At 51.3% G+C, this 16,103-nt stretch overlaps 1 protein-coding gene across 3 annotated transcripts in view; it reads right to left on the bottom strand.

Annotated features, from left to right (window-relative positions):
- Nucleotides 1–11,720: 11,720 nt before the first annotated feature.
- Nucleotides 11,721–16,103, bottom strand: part of CPLX2 (complexin 2) — an 83,581-nt gene continuing 79,198 nt past the window's right edge. For all 3 annotated transcript variants that reach the window (XM_055324806.1, XM_055324805.1, XM_055324804.1), the window contains one exon: nucleotides 11,721–16,005. In XM_055324806.1, coding sequence (XP_055180781.1) covers nucleotides 15,808–16,005 — 198 coding nt within the window. In that variant the 3' untranslated portion in view covers nucleotides 11,721–15,807. The remainder of the gene's footprint in view (nucleotides 16,006–16,103) is intronic.

Here is a 16,103-nt window from a genome sequence, read left to right as displayed (position 1 = left end):
CCCCACAGCCTGGGCTGTGGAGACAGACCCGTCCATTGATCTCTTATGACCTGGGTCTGAGGGAAGCCTGGGGCATCTGGGCCGGAGTCAGTAAAGCCTACCTGGAGCCCTTTAGGGGAAGGCACCTGGCCCCAGGCAGCAGCATGCATGGCAGTGCAATAGTCCCTGATGCTGGAGGAGTTATGCCAGTGAATTGGTTTGGTCACAGTCCACACCTTGGGTGTGGCGGGCAGCTGTCCTATGCCCTCCTTGCACTCTCTGGATTGCTGTTTGGAGCAAGGAGTTGTGATGGAAGCATCTGAGCCTCCATGATTCATGAAGTAGGCATCAAGACTCTGCCTGTTGAGGGCCTCCAGGGATTCTCAGTGGTTAACCAAAAGGAGGAAAGAGTTTTACAAACTCCAGGAGGGACAGAACCAGCCCAGGGGAACCAAGAGAGGGGAGTCCAGTCCCCAGGGCATCCACTGACACTTTGTACAGAGAAACCTGTTTCCAGGGCAACCACATCCTGATTGGACACCTCACTTTGGTGAGGAGGGCAGTTTGAAACATTCTGGCATGTAATTTATTGCAAACATTCTGTGGCCGGGGCCCTATGTCAAGTGCTTTACATATAGGGCCTCCTTTCATCTTCCCTGTGTGAGGTGGTATCTGATTGTCCCCATTTTACAGAGAAAGGAACCAAGGCTCCAGGAAGCTAGGAAACTTCTCCCAAGGTCACATACTAGGAGGGTGTGGTGCCCATTTGATGTCCAAGCACTGGTTCTTCTCAGCTGGGGCTTCTTTAATGTTGGGGCCCAGAGACTCAGTTGCAGCCCAACACCCCCTGAAATGTGGCGAGTGGCCTGAGCTACTTGTATCCCATAGCCACACAGCAGATACTCAGTGAGAGATTCCCCATGCTGAGGATGCTCGAAAATGAGGCATGGACAGGGGCTTCTCTTTCTGGCCCCACGGTGTCCTGCCCCTGATAGTTCCCTTGTGGCCTCTCCCAGAGCCCATAGATCCTTTTCTTATGTAAAGGCCAGCAGTTTGGGGCCCAGATGGAGGCCCTTAGGCCTGAGCACTTCAGTGCGGAGCATGGGAGGTTTCAGAGAGGGACAGGAGGGGTGGGAGTAGATGGGAAGGGGTGGGACTCAGAGCCAAGGCCCCAGAGGAGGTGGGAGGCAGGGAGGGCAGCTTCATTAGTCTGTCCCCAGGGAATTTGGCAGCCAGTTATTAGGCGCTCCCTAGGATGGTGAGCTTGGCGGGTGAGGGAACAAAACAGCCATGGGAGTTGTGGGGGGGTGGGCTGCAATTGGTTCTGCCTCTTCTGGACTAGGGGACACCTTCCTTTCATCATATGAGGGGAAGGCTGAGGTTGGGGATTCTCCAGGGTCTACACCTGTCACCATGGAGCAAGCCCCTCCTTGTCAGCAGGGATAGTGTCATGGGCATCCTTGGATGCAGGCATGGAGCTGGATTGACTCTAGTGCTGGTTCCTAGGGCCTCTGAAAGGTGTACCCCCATCCAGGGGCTTCTTGGCTACTATGGTGGCTGAGCTGGGCTGTGGTGTCTATTGGACCCTCACCCCTAGTACTGTTTCTGAGAATCCCACTAGTTCTACTTGTACTCTTGAGGCTGCATACTGCTGCTTCCATACTGTAGACCTATCTCCCACGTCATTTTTCCTTTTCTCATGTAGAGAGAAATCTGCTAAGTTTCCCCCAGACTTCTCTTCTTTACCACCAGCCCCTTGGGTCATTAGCTTGTAGGGCCTTGAAGGTCAGCAGTGATGGCTCAAATGCTACCTCCAGTTCAGACTTCCTGCTGAGCAGCTGCCTCCTGGACATCTCCCAGGGGTGCTCCCAGGCTCCACAGACTCCACCTCTTCTCATCCCCCTGCCCTGTTCTGCCTCTGTGGCATCCCATCTTGGAGAAGGGCTCCACTGTCTGCCCACTAGTGCAGACCAGAGCAACTCCCAACTCCATTCCTCCCCTGACTTGCCACAGGCAAGCCAACCCTGCACTAGCTTTCCATTGTCTCCTTCCACTTCATTCTCATGGCTGCTCTCTGGCTCATACAACTTTCCTTTTTTCCTTGAGTCTCCACATTGGTCTCTGAGCCCTTGGTTGACCCTCCATGCTGCCTGTCCATATCTCTTTCCTGCTTACAATTCTCAGTAGCTCCCCAGCACCTGTGGATGAAGTCTGTATTCCTTGTCCTGGTATTCTGGGCTCCATGTGTCCTCACTTCTACTGCAGCCTCTGCTTCCACCTTTTGCATGTTCCCCTCCAATCCTTTGCATACTCCAGGTACCACAATGTGTTGTGTTCCCTCCCACTCTGAGCCTTTGCTCATGCTGTTCCCCCTCCCAGGAATGCCTCTCCCCACTTTTGGTTGTATGATCAGCTTTGCCGCCTCCAGGACATGCTCCCTGAACACCCTACTTCCCACTTTAGCAGGTCTAGGTATCTCTACTGTGGGCTTTCATAGGATCCCACATGCTTCTGCATCATAGCATTTAGTACTGTCCATCAGAGTTGACTACAGATGTGTCTCCTGCCCTCAGCTAGCTGTGGGAGCCTGGAGGGCCACGGTTGGGTGTCTTGTTGATCTTGCTCTTTCTAGCATCCAGCAGAGTCAGACATATGGTAAGTGCTTAAGCAGGGCTACAGAAGAAATGAAATGTCAACCAATCTCTCAAATTCCAACATCAGGGTCTTTTGTTTTTTTTTTTTTTTCATCAGGGTCTTTTGATATGTGTATTAGTTTCCTGTCTGTGTTGTAACAAATTGCTGCAAACTCAGTAACAATGCAAATTTAGTCTCCCATAATTCTAAAGACCAGAAATCTGATGGGGCTCAGTCTTACTGTGCCATCATCAAGGTGTGGACAGGTCTGCGTTCCTTCTGGAGGCTATAGGGGAGAATCTATTTCCTTGCCTTTTGTTCCTGGGGCCTTTTCTACTTTCCTTGGCTTGTGGGCACTTTCTCCATCTTCAAAGCCAGCAGGGTGGTCTGAGTCCTTTTCATGCTACCATCTCTCTGGTTCTCTCTTCTGCCTCCCTTTTTCACTTTTAAGAACCCTGATGATTACATTGAGCCCAACTGGAAAATCCAGAATAATCTCTCTATTTTAAGGTCAACTGATTAATGGCCTTAATTTTATTTGCAGTCTTAATTCCTCTTGCCATATAAGATAACAATGTATTCACATGTTCCAGGGATTAGGACATGGACATCTTTGGGTAGCCACTGTCCTGCCCAACACAATAAAGAAGAAGCTAGAGAAGCCAGTGCCATGTGAGGGAGAGGCACCCCTCTGTGAGACTCTAAGAATGGAGGAGACAAAGGGCAAAAGGACAGCCTGGGTCAGAGTAGGATGATTTGATGCAGGTAAGAGAGTTTCTGGGAGAGCCAGAAAGGAATTCCTGTCTGTAATGGTCAGGCCTGCAGGTGGCAGAAACCCAACCGAAACTGGCTTTAAACACCAGGGAGATTTACTGATCCATTTGACTAAAAGGTCACAGGTGAGAATTTCTCCAGGTATGGCTAGGTTGAGGGTCAGAGGATGTCCCACAACTTCATTTCCCTCGACCTCTCAAATCTCCTCTCCATCCTGGCTGGGCTTCATCCTCAGCCCCCACGAGATGGCAACATGGCAGCAGCCACTGTCACCTGTGGTCCTGAGGTTTAGTGAACCAGAGCACCTGCTACATCTCAGCAGGCCTCCCTGTCCCGCCTTGCCTTGCCCGAGTCTTGCGTCTAGCCCCGAACGAATCAGGGGACTATGGGACTGGATTTTACCCAAGTCATGGGTAGAGAACAAAGGAAGAGTGGGTTCCTAGAGGAAGTTCTGGGGGCTGTTTTCCCAGATAGGTGATGCTCCCATGGTTCTTGGAGGAAGGCAAGATGGAGTAGTGAAAAGAACCCTGGATTAAGAAGAGACCTGGGTCCTGATTCTGGTTCCACTGCCAACTTGCTGCTGTGTGACTTTGAGGTGAGTTACTTATTAACCATTCTGGGCCTGGCTATAGAATGAGGGGGTAAAGTGGGATGCCCTCCAAGGGACCTTACCACTCTGAGGCCTTTCCCATCTGTTTAGCCCATCTATTTTCTTGTGCGTCTAGATCCTAGTAGTAAAGATCCTTAGAAAACCTGAGTTTTTTCTGTAGGGGAAGTTGCACAGAGTAAGGCCAAGTTTGGGACCTGAGACGGGGCCAGGGAGGTGGGCTAGAGCAAATGAAGTGCTGGGTTCATGGGAGAATTGGGGTCCTGAACAAATGGCCAGGGACTATCAAGATTTAGGGCTTGTCTGTCACTGGGGTCAAGCCTCACTCTGCTTATGTTGGGCTTTAGTGTGTGGCCACGGTTGGGGTTATTGTGTGAGTTGGCATCTCTGTGTGGCTGGGGCAAAGACTCAGTCTGGGTCCAGGATGGGGATCAGATGCTGGTCAGCAGTAGACAGCACAGATGCTATCAGCTGATGTTTGGGGGACCCAAGTGCCATGTAAAATTGACTGGCCACACGTGGCTTCTCAATTATTCTTGTCTAATATATATTTTTCTTATTCTTCTGTTTTTTTGTTTGCCTTCTTTGTCTAGAATGTAAATCCCATGAGGACAACCACTTTGTTCTCTGTGTTATCTCTAGCTTCTAGAACAGTGCCTGGCACATCATAGGTACTGGATAAACAATTGTTTGAATAATGCAGAGGTATGTGCATGCTGATGCTATGTGCTTTAGATTACCAGTTCATCAGCCTTGCTGCCCTTTCAAGCCACCTGAAGATCTTCGGTAAGAACCCCGATGCCCAGGGCACAGCCCTTACCAATTGAGTCAGAACATCTGGGGCCCAAGGCAGTCCCCAGTATTTCTTAAAAATCCCCAGATTGTCCCATTTGCTGCAAAGTTTGAGAGGTACTCACTGCATTAGAACGCGTGAAGCATGGGGTGGGGGGACATGCTGCCCTGTGAGGACACACACAGTGGTTCTGGGTGGTAGGATGGAGACTTTTTGTCCTAGATCTCTATAACATTCTCCGGACACCCGCCATGGAGGTGATTACTTTGCTCTCAAAATGGATTTTGGCCGCGAGTCAAGAAGAACTCTCGCTTCCCAGCTAAACGATGGCAAATCAATTTGAGGTCTCGGCTGGAGCTGCTGATTAGGGCTGGCAGCCAGGGAGACCTCTGGCTGTCACAGCCACCACAGGACTCAGCCAGGCCTTTGAGTGGAAGTGGCAGGCAGGTGCTGGGGGCCAGCCATGGGGTACAAGAGCCCAGCCTTCTCTTGAGGGGCACGGGAAACCTAGATGGGGCTGCTGTCCAGTTTGGGAGTGCAATCCTCCTTTTGTTAGGGCAGCAATATTAATATAATAGCATTAGTCATCATTTATTGAGAATGTGCTACTTGCTGGGCACTTTAATACATTTGTTGCAAAGCTGGGCAGAGCAAGTATTATTATCTGTTTGTATGGAGGCCCTGAGATAATGTGCTCAAGATCAAATGGCTTCAACATAACAAGTTAGGCTTATAGCCAAGTCTATTTGGGAAAAATCCAAATGTTGTCTCATGATGCTCTGCTGTGTGTTTGTGTGCATGTCTGGATTCTTAGCTCCCATGACCATATCAGACTCAGGTTTACAAGGCAGGGCCTAGCCCAGTGTTTGGCCTAGCCCAGTTTCCCCAAACTCTGGGAAGAGTTTGCTGAAGGCAAAAAGGAATGAGGACATGTTTGCTGAGTGGATGGATTAATGAAGGAGTATTTGCTGACTAGGGGCTGAAGGTGGGTGGAAGGATGCATTTTGAGGCAGACAGCCTCCAAGATAGCCCCCAGCTCCCAGTGATCTTCCCTCCTGCTGTTCATGCCTTGTGTAGGATCCTCCCACATTGTGACCAGCAGAATACTGCAAAAGTGATGGTGTGATTTTTGAGGGTAGGTCATAAAAGACATTGCATCTTCCACCTTGCTCTCTTGGATTACTCACTCCAGGAGAGACTGGCTGCCATATTGTGAGGACACTTAAGAAGCCCTTTGGAGAGGGAGCCTCCCCCCACAGCTGGCACCAGTTTGCCACCAGTGTGACTGAGCCATTTTGGAGGTGTATCCTCTGGCCCCAGTTAAGCCTTTATAGATGAGACCACAGCCCCAGCTGACATGGTAACTGCAACTTCATGAGAGACCCTAATCTAGAACTACCCAGTGAAGCCACTCCAGAATCTTTGACTCTCAGAAACTGTGAGAGAAAAATAAATGCTTATTGTTCTAAGCCACTGAATTTTGGGATAATTTGTTATGCAGCAACAGATAACTAATACACATTGCTAAGTCTCTTTTGAGCTAATGAGAACTTCCTGGAAGAGGCAGTTCTTCCCTCCTGTCCCCCTTCTCACTTGCAACCCCTGCCTCTCAGCTTGTTTTGTATATATTATGTGAAAAGACATGAGAGTTGGTTTTAAATCCAGGTTACCAGTTTACTATTTAAATGACTTAAGGATTTTTTTTTTAAGATTTATGGGTGGGGGGTTAGGAAGAGAAGGAGAGGGAGAATCACAAGTGGGCTCCATGCTGAGTGTGGAGCCTGACATGGGGCTTGATCTCATGACCCTGAGATCATGACCTGAGCTGAAATCAAGAGTTGGATGCTCAACAGACTAAGCCACCCAGGCGCCCTGGGTGACTTGAGGATTTTTACTGAAATTAATTCTCCTCCTTATCTTTTTCATTCCTTCTTTCCCCTTTCCTATTCTCCTTTTCTCATTTGCTTCATCAGTCTTGCCATAGTAATAGTAACATTTTGTAGCAGTGGCTGTCATTATTTCTGTACCATTATGTGCCCAGGCACTGTGCTAGGGGATATCTACAGACATTATTTTATTTAGTTACCTTAATGCCCCTGGTGGTGGTGGGGATTATTATACTCTTTTATTTTATTTTTACTTTATTTATTTTTAAAAAAGATTTTATTGATTTATTCATGAGAGACACACAGAGAGAAGCAGAGACACAGGCACAGGAGAGGGAGAAGCAGGCTCCATGGAGGGAGCCTGACGTGGGACTCGATCCCGGGTCTTCAGGATCACGCCCTGGGCCGAAGGCAACACTAAACTGTTGAGCCACCTGGGCTGCCCTATTTTTACTTTAATTTCAGTATAGATAGCATATAGTCTATGTTCATTTGTTTTAAATAGGTAAGGAAACCAAGGTCCAGGGAGTCATATACCCAAGACCAAACAGAAGGAATCAAGATTCCAACCCAGGTTTGTCTGAAAACCAAAGCCTATGCTCATTCCCATTGTATGCCTCTACTTTTGAGCCCCAGTGTTGTCATATGTAAAATGAACATAATCCTGACTTCATAGATGCCTGTCAGGATAAGCAGAGGTGGTGCCTTTAGAGCAACAACTCTTGCTACATTAGAGCAACAACTCTTGCTATAGCATGTTGCAGGGACTGAGGAAGTGGAGGCTTCCTTGCTCTTCCTCCCTTTTCTTCTCTCTCCCCTGACGTATTTAAGATGGGCTACTGTAACCCTCATGTAGACAGGGTCATGTCGTTGTCTGTTAATGTAAGAGCAGCAGGGAGTTGATGAGACCAGTGGGCCTGCCCTGGGATAGGGTGGATGCCAGCACCTGGAGTCCAAAGCTATGGTAGCACCAGCAACTCTGGTCCTACCTGCTGACCCTTACTTCATGCTAGCCATGTGCCTGGGGTGGAGACGTGCTTTCCCCAGCTTACCCAGAGCTGAAGAAAAGGTTGAAACCTGTATTCAGGTCCAGGTCAGTGCCTATAAATAGGCCATTGTGTAAAGATGGTTCCAGCTGGGGAATCCCAGCTGAGAAAACATTGTCTGGGGTTGGTGAGGGGTATCAAATCATCTCTTAGTCCAGGCAAGAAGCCCCAATTAATTACAAGTGCTAAGTGAGTGGTCTGGAAGCAGGGTTTTGCAGTCAATTAAAGGGATGCTGGAGGAAGCTTCATTAACCCCCTGCCTCCTGGCAACTTTTGGTTTAGGAGAAAGAAGGCCCGTGTCCAACTGTAATGAGCTCTCTCACACTGAGGGAAATGCAAGCAGAGTGCCCTCTGCCCAAGATGGCACAAGAGGGACTCCTGGGTTGTATGGAAGGATGGATTCTTGACTTCCTGTGCCTAGATCTTTGTAATAAATAAAGTAAATGGTCGAGACATTGCTCCATTTGGGGGCCAGCTATGCACAGTGAAGTTTGTGCTTTCCCTGTCTTTCTCTGGCATGGACAGCAGACTGGTCACTAGACTGTCCCTAAGTGCCTCAAATCCAGAAGCTCCAAACCAAATTCATTATCTTTTCTTAAATCAGTCTCTGCCAGCTTTCTGGATCTTAGAGAATGGAGCCACCCAGGATGGAGATACAGGCTTTGGCCTCAGCCCCTTCCTCCTCCATACCCCACACGTCTCGTCCTCAAATCCTGCCAGTTTGCTCTCCTATGTCACCCCCCAGTCTGTCTGCTTCTCCCAGGCCCTTTGCCTTTGCCTAAGGCCAGGCCTCACCGTCTGCAACCTTGACATTGTACCAGCTCCTTCCTGGAGCCCAGTTCCTCCTCCTCACAGCCCTAATGATCTTCCTCGATCTGCAAATCTGATCATATCACATCTCTGCTCAAGACCCTTCAGTGGCTCCCCATGGCCTACAGGGAGAGCCTGAGTCCTGTCTCCTGGCACCCTGATTGCTGTTTCCAGGCTTTCCACTTTTTGCCAAGAATGTAGTAAGCTCCTACAGATGTCCTCTGCTTCTCCCTCCCTGATACCCACCACCCATGTTGGACTACATTTGTCTCCTCCATGCCCTTGCCCATGCCAACCCCTCTGCTTAGAGTGCTTTCCTTGCCACCAGGTTGACTTCTTGTGTAAGACTCATTTCAAATGTTGCTTCCTCCTGGGAGCCTTCCCCAATCACCGCGAGTTTGCCTGTGTCACCACACCCGTTATGGTGGCTAATTGGACTATTTCTCTATCTGTTTCTCCCATTAGCAGGGAGATTTCTGGTGAGAGGGACTGTGTGATTAGTGTTGTTGGGCCTAGTCTCATGCCTAGTAAGTGGTGGGAGCTCAGGAAGCGCTCTTTAAGAGAGAGTTAGGACTCTGAGGAGAAAACCTTCAGGATTGAAAGTAAGATTTCCCCACTAGGGCACAGGGCACTGTGGGGTGCCACTGAGTGGGAAGGAGGGACAAGGCAGGCAGGGAAGAAGCATCTGAGTGTCTGGGGCTGGATTGTTTACTGAGGGGGGTACCTGGGTCTTGGGAAGACAGCATCTGGCATGCTGAAAGAACACACATGGACTTCCAGGGAAGCCTAAATCCCTCATGTTCCATTTCTCTCCAATCTCCAGTTTGGAAGGCCCTCAGAGCCCAGCCCCTGGCTCTGGGAATGGCTTTGGTTTTGCAGAAGCCTGGGAGGAGCCCACTGTTGGCTCTTATTCTGCTCTGACACACTTCCTCCACCACTCAGGACCCTGTGGTAGATGAGGTTTGGCTCCTCTGAGGCCCTGCTCAACTCCTGCTTCTTTGTAGGGAAGGGAGGAGTTGCCTCAGCCGCTGTGGGGGCAGACCCTAAGCAGTCACCCAGTGATTCCTGCCCTCCTAGTCACATCATGTGTAACCCTCTCTATATAGGTATGGACAGGGACTATAAGTATGGACTTCTAACCAAGAGAATACGGCCAAAGTGATGGGATGTCACTTCCCCAATCAGGTTACATAACACCAAGGCTGCCATCTTACCAGTTGATGTTCTCTGTTGCCTTCTTGGCTTGCGCACTTTGATGAAGAAAGCTGCCATGTCATGAGCTGCCCTAATAGAGGGTTCCACATAGTGAGAAACAAAGGACAGCCTCTGGCCAACAACCAGCCAGGGACTGAGGCCCCCAATTCAACAGGAACTAAATCTTGGCTACAATCACATGACTGTGGAAATGGTCCTCACTATCAGCTGAGACCCCAACCCTGGCCCGCACCTTGACTGCCGCTTGGTGAGAGACACTGAAGCAGAGGTGCCTGGCCTCCTATGAGAAACTGAGATCATGAACATGTGTTGCTTTAAGCCACCAAGTTTGTGGTAATTCGTTCTGCAGCAGTAGATAACTAATGTAGCCTCCTGTCACACACTGAGCTCCCCTGGCTCTGAGAGTCCAGGAGACCTGCTACCCTTAGTGCGATGAGCCCAGAGTGATGGGCTGCTCTGGGAGAAATGCAGGATGGGTGATGTTAGGGCATAGAAGAGAGAGGGGTCAGGCTCTGCCTCCCCTCCCCCTACTGTCTGGTAGGTACAGAGAGCTGAAGGAAAAGTGACTGTGGCCATCAAGTTGAAGAGACAGAGATTGAATGCTTGGACCTTGAGCTAGCGTTGGGGTTCCTGTGGACCCTCTGCCGTGGGTGCTGGGAGGCACCAGCCAGCATGGCCCCTGTAGAGCCTCCAAGTTAGAGGGAGACATTGCAGCGACGTAAATTATAGTAGAATTTGCAAGGTGCCATTCACTGAATGCTTGGCACGCTGTCCTAAGAGTGTGAGTGTGTGACCCCATTTACTCCTCACAACTGTGGAGGTCAGAACAATTATTATCCCATTTTACTTGTGAGCAAATACTCAGAGGGGTTAAGTGTCTTGTTCAAGATCACTCTGCTGGGTGACAGAACCCACCAGCAAACCCAGTGCTGTCTGAGCACGCAGCTCTGATGCTCTGTTGTGAGCATGACAACAGACTGCTGTGGGCAGGGGGGATGGGGCTGTGTCAGGGCGGCCTTCACACAGGTGGTGACGTCTTAGCTGGATTTTGAGAAGTTCAACAAATATTCCGGGAGCCGGAGGGAGGGTACCATTCATTCCCGGCAGAGGGGATGGAGCCTGCAAACAGCATGGTACGTGAGAGGGTGCTTGGCTCAGAGTTGGGTGTGGGTCTGACCTAGCACATTGGGGTCATATCATACAGGGCCATGTTGACAATTTTGATGTTATCCTATAGGCAGGTACTTTCCTAAAGACCATTGAAGGGTGTTGGGCAAGGGAGTGACATGGTTAAGTTTGTTGTTTTGCTGTGTCTTCTAGGTGTGGTGGGGTGGTGGGGAGAAGATGGACAGAGGGCAGATATCGATGCTGGGAGGCCAGTGTGTGACAAGAGGGAGGTACCTAGCCACATAGAGGAAAGATGAGGCCCAGCTTAAGGCAGGGCAATGGTGGGGGCAGACAAGGGTAAAAGGGGGTTCTCTTGTCTTGGCTTAACAAGGCCTGGGGAGTGTCTGTGTCCAGGAGCAATGCTCAGTGGCAACCTGTTTATGTGTCCCCAGCTCCCACACATGGCCTGGCACACAGTGGGAACTCCCTCAGTGTTGGTGGGATGACCGGTGACCTTTGCCTACCCATGGGACCTGGCTTCATGTTGGCATGCCATATCCCGAAGAACTTTTGGAGAAGGATGGCCAGAGATGGGGTATGGGGTGCAGGGCATTGTGACCAGGCTGGAACACCAGCTCCAGGGGTTCGTTGTGCCTTTTACTTCGAGGCGCAGGAGGTGAGTGGCCCTGAATCTCTGGGTCAGCCCTGGATTCTGGTCTCAGTTGATTTCTGGGATCATTTCCAGTGTCCCAACCAGACATGAAGGTAAAATGGAAGGTATTCTAGGGCCTCTTGAGCATTGCAGGTCAGCCCCCCTTCACCTCAGCTGGTGCCCTGTGTAGTCCTGGTGATGCCAATGAACAGAAGAGGGCAGACAGACCAAGAGCTGCTGTACAAGGTCTTTTCTTTGTTGTCATGGTTGGTTTGGTACATCTTAGCATCTGCGTCATACAAAGGGGGGAGCAACAGCCATGGCTTTTGGTCAGGTTCAGGGGGCATGAGAGGGTGCCCCTCCTCTCCCCCCAGGCACTGACACATTTAAAGAAAGCAGAGCAACAAGGACACAGCACAGATGTGGGAAAGGGATTCCCCCGCGAGAGCAGGATGGTCATCCTCACCTGGGTCTCACTAGGGCCCCCACCCTGGGGCCAGCACAAGCACCTCCTGGTCTCTCCCTAGTGAAGACTGGGTAGCAGGAGCAGGGAAGAGAGTAGGGGATGGGTTGGGGAAGGCAAGTCTTCAGGCCTGGGAGGCACACCTCCCCTGAGCCATCTGACCCCCAGCTGCCTTTCCAGTTAAGGGCTTGTAGGACCCTAGGATGGAGCAGTTGGGTGGTGGGGTGGGCAACCCTGCCAGCTAGGTACTGGGGGCTCTTGGGGTTGGGGTTCTGCCCACTTTACGCTAGCCATAGCCGTGGGGTAGCTTCTTTACCCACCTGTCCTACCTGAGATGGGTGCTGAAATACTTCATTCTGTTCACTGTCTCTCTCTCTCCCCACCTCCCCCCGCTGTCTCCTTCTGTCTTTCTCTCTCTCTCTCTCACACACACACACACACACCCTACTGAAGAGGGTCTCTGGACTTCCTGCTTGCCTTTGGAGAAGACCCCACACAGTTTTGCCAGTAAGGACACCTTCCAGGAGCTGAGAATGTCCATGTGTGGAAGTCCTGCCTCACTGCCAGCACCCAGCATGGGAGAAGCCTTCTCCCTCCTCTCTTGATGGTGTGAGCTCCCAGCCATGCACATCTGGCAGTGGCCTTCCCTGGCAACCATGCATGCCCACATCAGGTGTGCCCACTCCCTTGCATCTCACTGTTTTTGCCATATCTAAATGATTGCTCCTTCTTATTTCCCTAGCTGGAGAATGTCTCCCTGATATGTTGTATGTGTGTGCTGAATTCCGGGACCACTCCCTCCCCATCCTAGCCTCCTAAGTGTATCATATGCATGTTGCCCCATTTATGAGATAAACTCATCCCCCTCCCATCTAGTGGGCCACACACACCTCCCACCCCAAGTACATCATGTGACCATCCCTTCCCTGCTAGAGGACATATTTACATACATATTTTGTTTCCCCTCTCCCTCCACCTGAGTGTGTTGCACACAACATCTTCACTGGTCACACCTTAGCTTCTTTCCACAGTCAGGTCTATATCAGTAATGACAGTCATCATGTCTCCCTGGACCTGACAATGACCACCTGGCAGTGGTTAGAGGAAGGCATGCCCAATGCTGAAATTGTCCCTTGCTCCCACTTCCAGGAAGACCTCTAGTCCTGCTTCTCAGGAGTAGGCCTGAGAAGTCTGGAGGAATCTAGGCTGTGCACCAGACTAATCCAGCCAGTCTGGAGGGTGCTGTCCTATGGGAAAATCCCTGAGCCTGCTCTGGGGGTGCAGGGGGGCTGTGGAGGCCACCAGGGACATCCTCTGAGGGCCTGGGGTCCCTCAGGTCCACCAGGGATATCTTGCACAGTTGAGTTCCCCTGCTCTTCTGAAGCTTCCAGAGCCTCGGTCTCCACTGCCCATCTGGCACCCGTTGTTCCCTGGCACTACCTGTGAGATCTATGTGCCCCTGTCAAGGGGCAGACTTTTAATTTTGAATACTTGGGATCCACATCTGTGCCTGGGTGGGGCTCACACACAGGGTCTGGGAAAGCCTGGGGCCCCTGGACTGGGCCCTGCCTGTCTCTGTCCCTGGACCCCGGGGCTCTAGAGAATGACCATCCTGCCCAGGAAAAGAGACACAGACAAGCAGACAATAGGGGTGCGAGGTGGCTCCCCATCACAGACACAGGCACAGACACAGGGGCACAGGGGAGGGGGCGGGGGAGAAGGGCAAATCCAGGGAGCTGGAGCTGCTGGAGCCCTGCTCCCTAGAAAAGGGACAGACCAGGAGATTTTTCTGGTTCCCTAAACATATGGATTGTTTTGTCTCATCTTTAAAGTATTGCAGTCTAACTGATATGGCTTTAACTATTGGAAACGGACAGAGAGGACACATGTCTCTCTCTGAAATAAAAGCATAAATCCACTAAAATGGAAAACCTGCAGAATGCAAACTGGAGTCCATGGGGCAGGAGCTTCGGGGGCAGGCAAGTCGCCCCCTCCCTGGGCCCTGCTTTGGGGGTAGGCCCTGGTAGGGGCCCAGAATGGCTTCTCAGGGCACTGCCAGGTCAGTCCCAGTGGACTTCTGAGGACCTCAGGCAGGAACCCCCTAAGGGTGGGAGGACTCTAGGCCAAGGACAAGGTCTCCTGTTGGATGTGGCCACCTATGACCAATGGTTTTAGGGCCAAGACGGCGGGGGGGGGGGCATCTTACCCAGGTTCTTTCTCCCCAAGCACACATTCTGCACACAACTACCTATTCAGAGCCACACACATGCACACAATAGTCTCAGCACATCTGACGTTCTCTCAAACACATACTTCTACAAAATCTAACACATATCCATCTCTCCAGACGTGCATGCCATTTTGAAAACACATGCAGACACAAGCTAACACATGCAAATTCTACGACACATACAAGATGGCCAGAGAACAGATATGACACAATCTCAATTCATACACAGCCCATCAAACAAGCACACATACACAAGGCTGCCTACCATACACGATCTCTATAACACAGGGATGCAATTAACATACACACACAATCTCAAGACATACCCACACTCTAACAACACACCTATATGTACAATCTTTGGACACACAATGCTGATGCAGTCTTTGCCATACATACTCATGCATGCGTGAACACACATTTTCCTGTCTCATTTGCTCCACCCCCTCCCCTACCAGTTCTTACACACCTGCCTGAGCAGGAGGTCTTGACAGTTTGGGGTGGGGTGGTGTGGAACAAAGGCCATTTTCACACATCCAGAGGAGAGTTTGTTCTTGGCCAATGAGATGAATGAACAGATGCCTTCTGTCAAGTTGGAACTGGCTTCTCCCCAAAGCTTTGGGGCTTTGGCCAGTTAGGGTCCTCCTGGGGACCATGGGGCCCTGGAGGCACATGGACAGGATGGGGTGGGGAAGAGGGGTGGATAGGAATGGGGGCAGCTTGGCTGTACCAGTAGTGGGGTCCCATGGCATGGGCCATCGCTGCCCAATGGCTCCAAGTATTTTCTGGGGGTCTGGGCAGCCCCTTGGCTGGGCAAACGGGCCTAGCCTGGCAGTGGGGGCCCAGGACCCAAGTGGAATAGGGGGAAACAAGGGGCTGCTCTACCCTGGGGCCTCTCTACAGATGAGTTAAAGTCCAAAGAGGATCCATTTGGAGGGACTGAATTGGCAGGGGCTATGCCTCCTCAGGTGGGGGTTGGGAGAGGAGTGTTCCTGGGGTGGGTGTCATCTCATGGGGAGGGAAGTAGGAGAGCCCCAGCCTCCTGCCCAGACCTAGGCCTGGCCAGAATACAGGGGGGCCTCTCAGGCAGGGTCCTCACAGGGCAGGCTTACCCTGACTCCCTTCCTCAGGGCCAGGCCACTCAACGCCCCTGCCCTGACCTAGAGGCCCACTGTGGGACAGAGGCCAAAGGTCGGCATGCTGGGCAGGGCTGGAATGTGTCATTACTTTGGCTGGCTGGGGACGGTGGTCCTCCTGGCAGTGGGGTGCATGAAGGAATGTATGGGGATTACCACACTAGCATAGACCTTAGGCTTCTGGAGGGGGCCCTCAGTGTCTCTGGCACTGGGTTCAATGCCCCCTACAGGGGGGAAGCTGCCTTCCCTTTTTCAAGCAATGTGGAAGTGAGGTGGGGGCTGGATACCTTGGGATGAAGGGTATGTGAGGGAATACTGAGAGGGAGGAGTCCCTGGCCAGGGAAGGGGGGCAGAGGTCAATTGAGGTTTTCCCCTTCAGAACTGAGACTTAACTGAATAAAAAGAAAAGAAAGAACAAAACAAAACAAAACAAAAAAAAGTAACAGGTGGAGTGGGAACAGAGCAGGAGGGCCGATTACTTCTTGAACATGTCCTGCAGTGGCCCCGGGAGGTATTTGAGCACCGTGTCCAGGATGCTCTCCTCTTCTTCCTCCTCCTCGTCCCCGCAGCCTGCAGGGATAGCCTTCTTGGGTCGGGTCAGGCTCCCCTCACAGGGCTGCTCCAGGGCTGCCTTCTCCTCGGCCTCCTTCTCTTCCTTCTTCTTCAGCCCGTACTGGGGAGGAGGAGGGCAGACATGAGCATGAATGGGACAAAGAGAGAGCTGGGTGGGTCTCAAGATCATGGAGGCTCAGCTGGGGCTTCTCATGGAAA

The sequence above is a fragment of the Nyctereutes procyonoides genome, unplaced genomic scaffold (assembly GCF_905146905.1).
Source record: "Nyctereutes procyonoides isolate TBG_1078 unplaced genomic scaffold, NYPRO_anot_genome, whole genome shotgun sequence".
In the NCBI taxonomy this organism is placed as follows: Eukaryota; Metazoa; Chordata; class Mammalia; order Carnivora; family Canidae; genus Nyctereutes; species Nyctereutes procyonoides.
The sequence above is the reverse complement of the archived record's forward strand: the minus strand, read 5'-3'. Positions and strand labels throughout refer to the sequence as shown.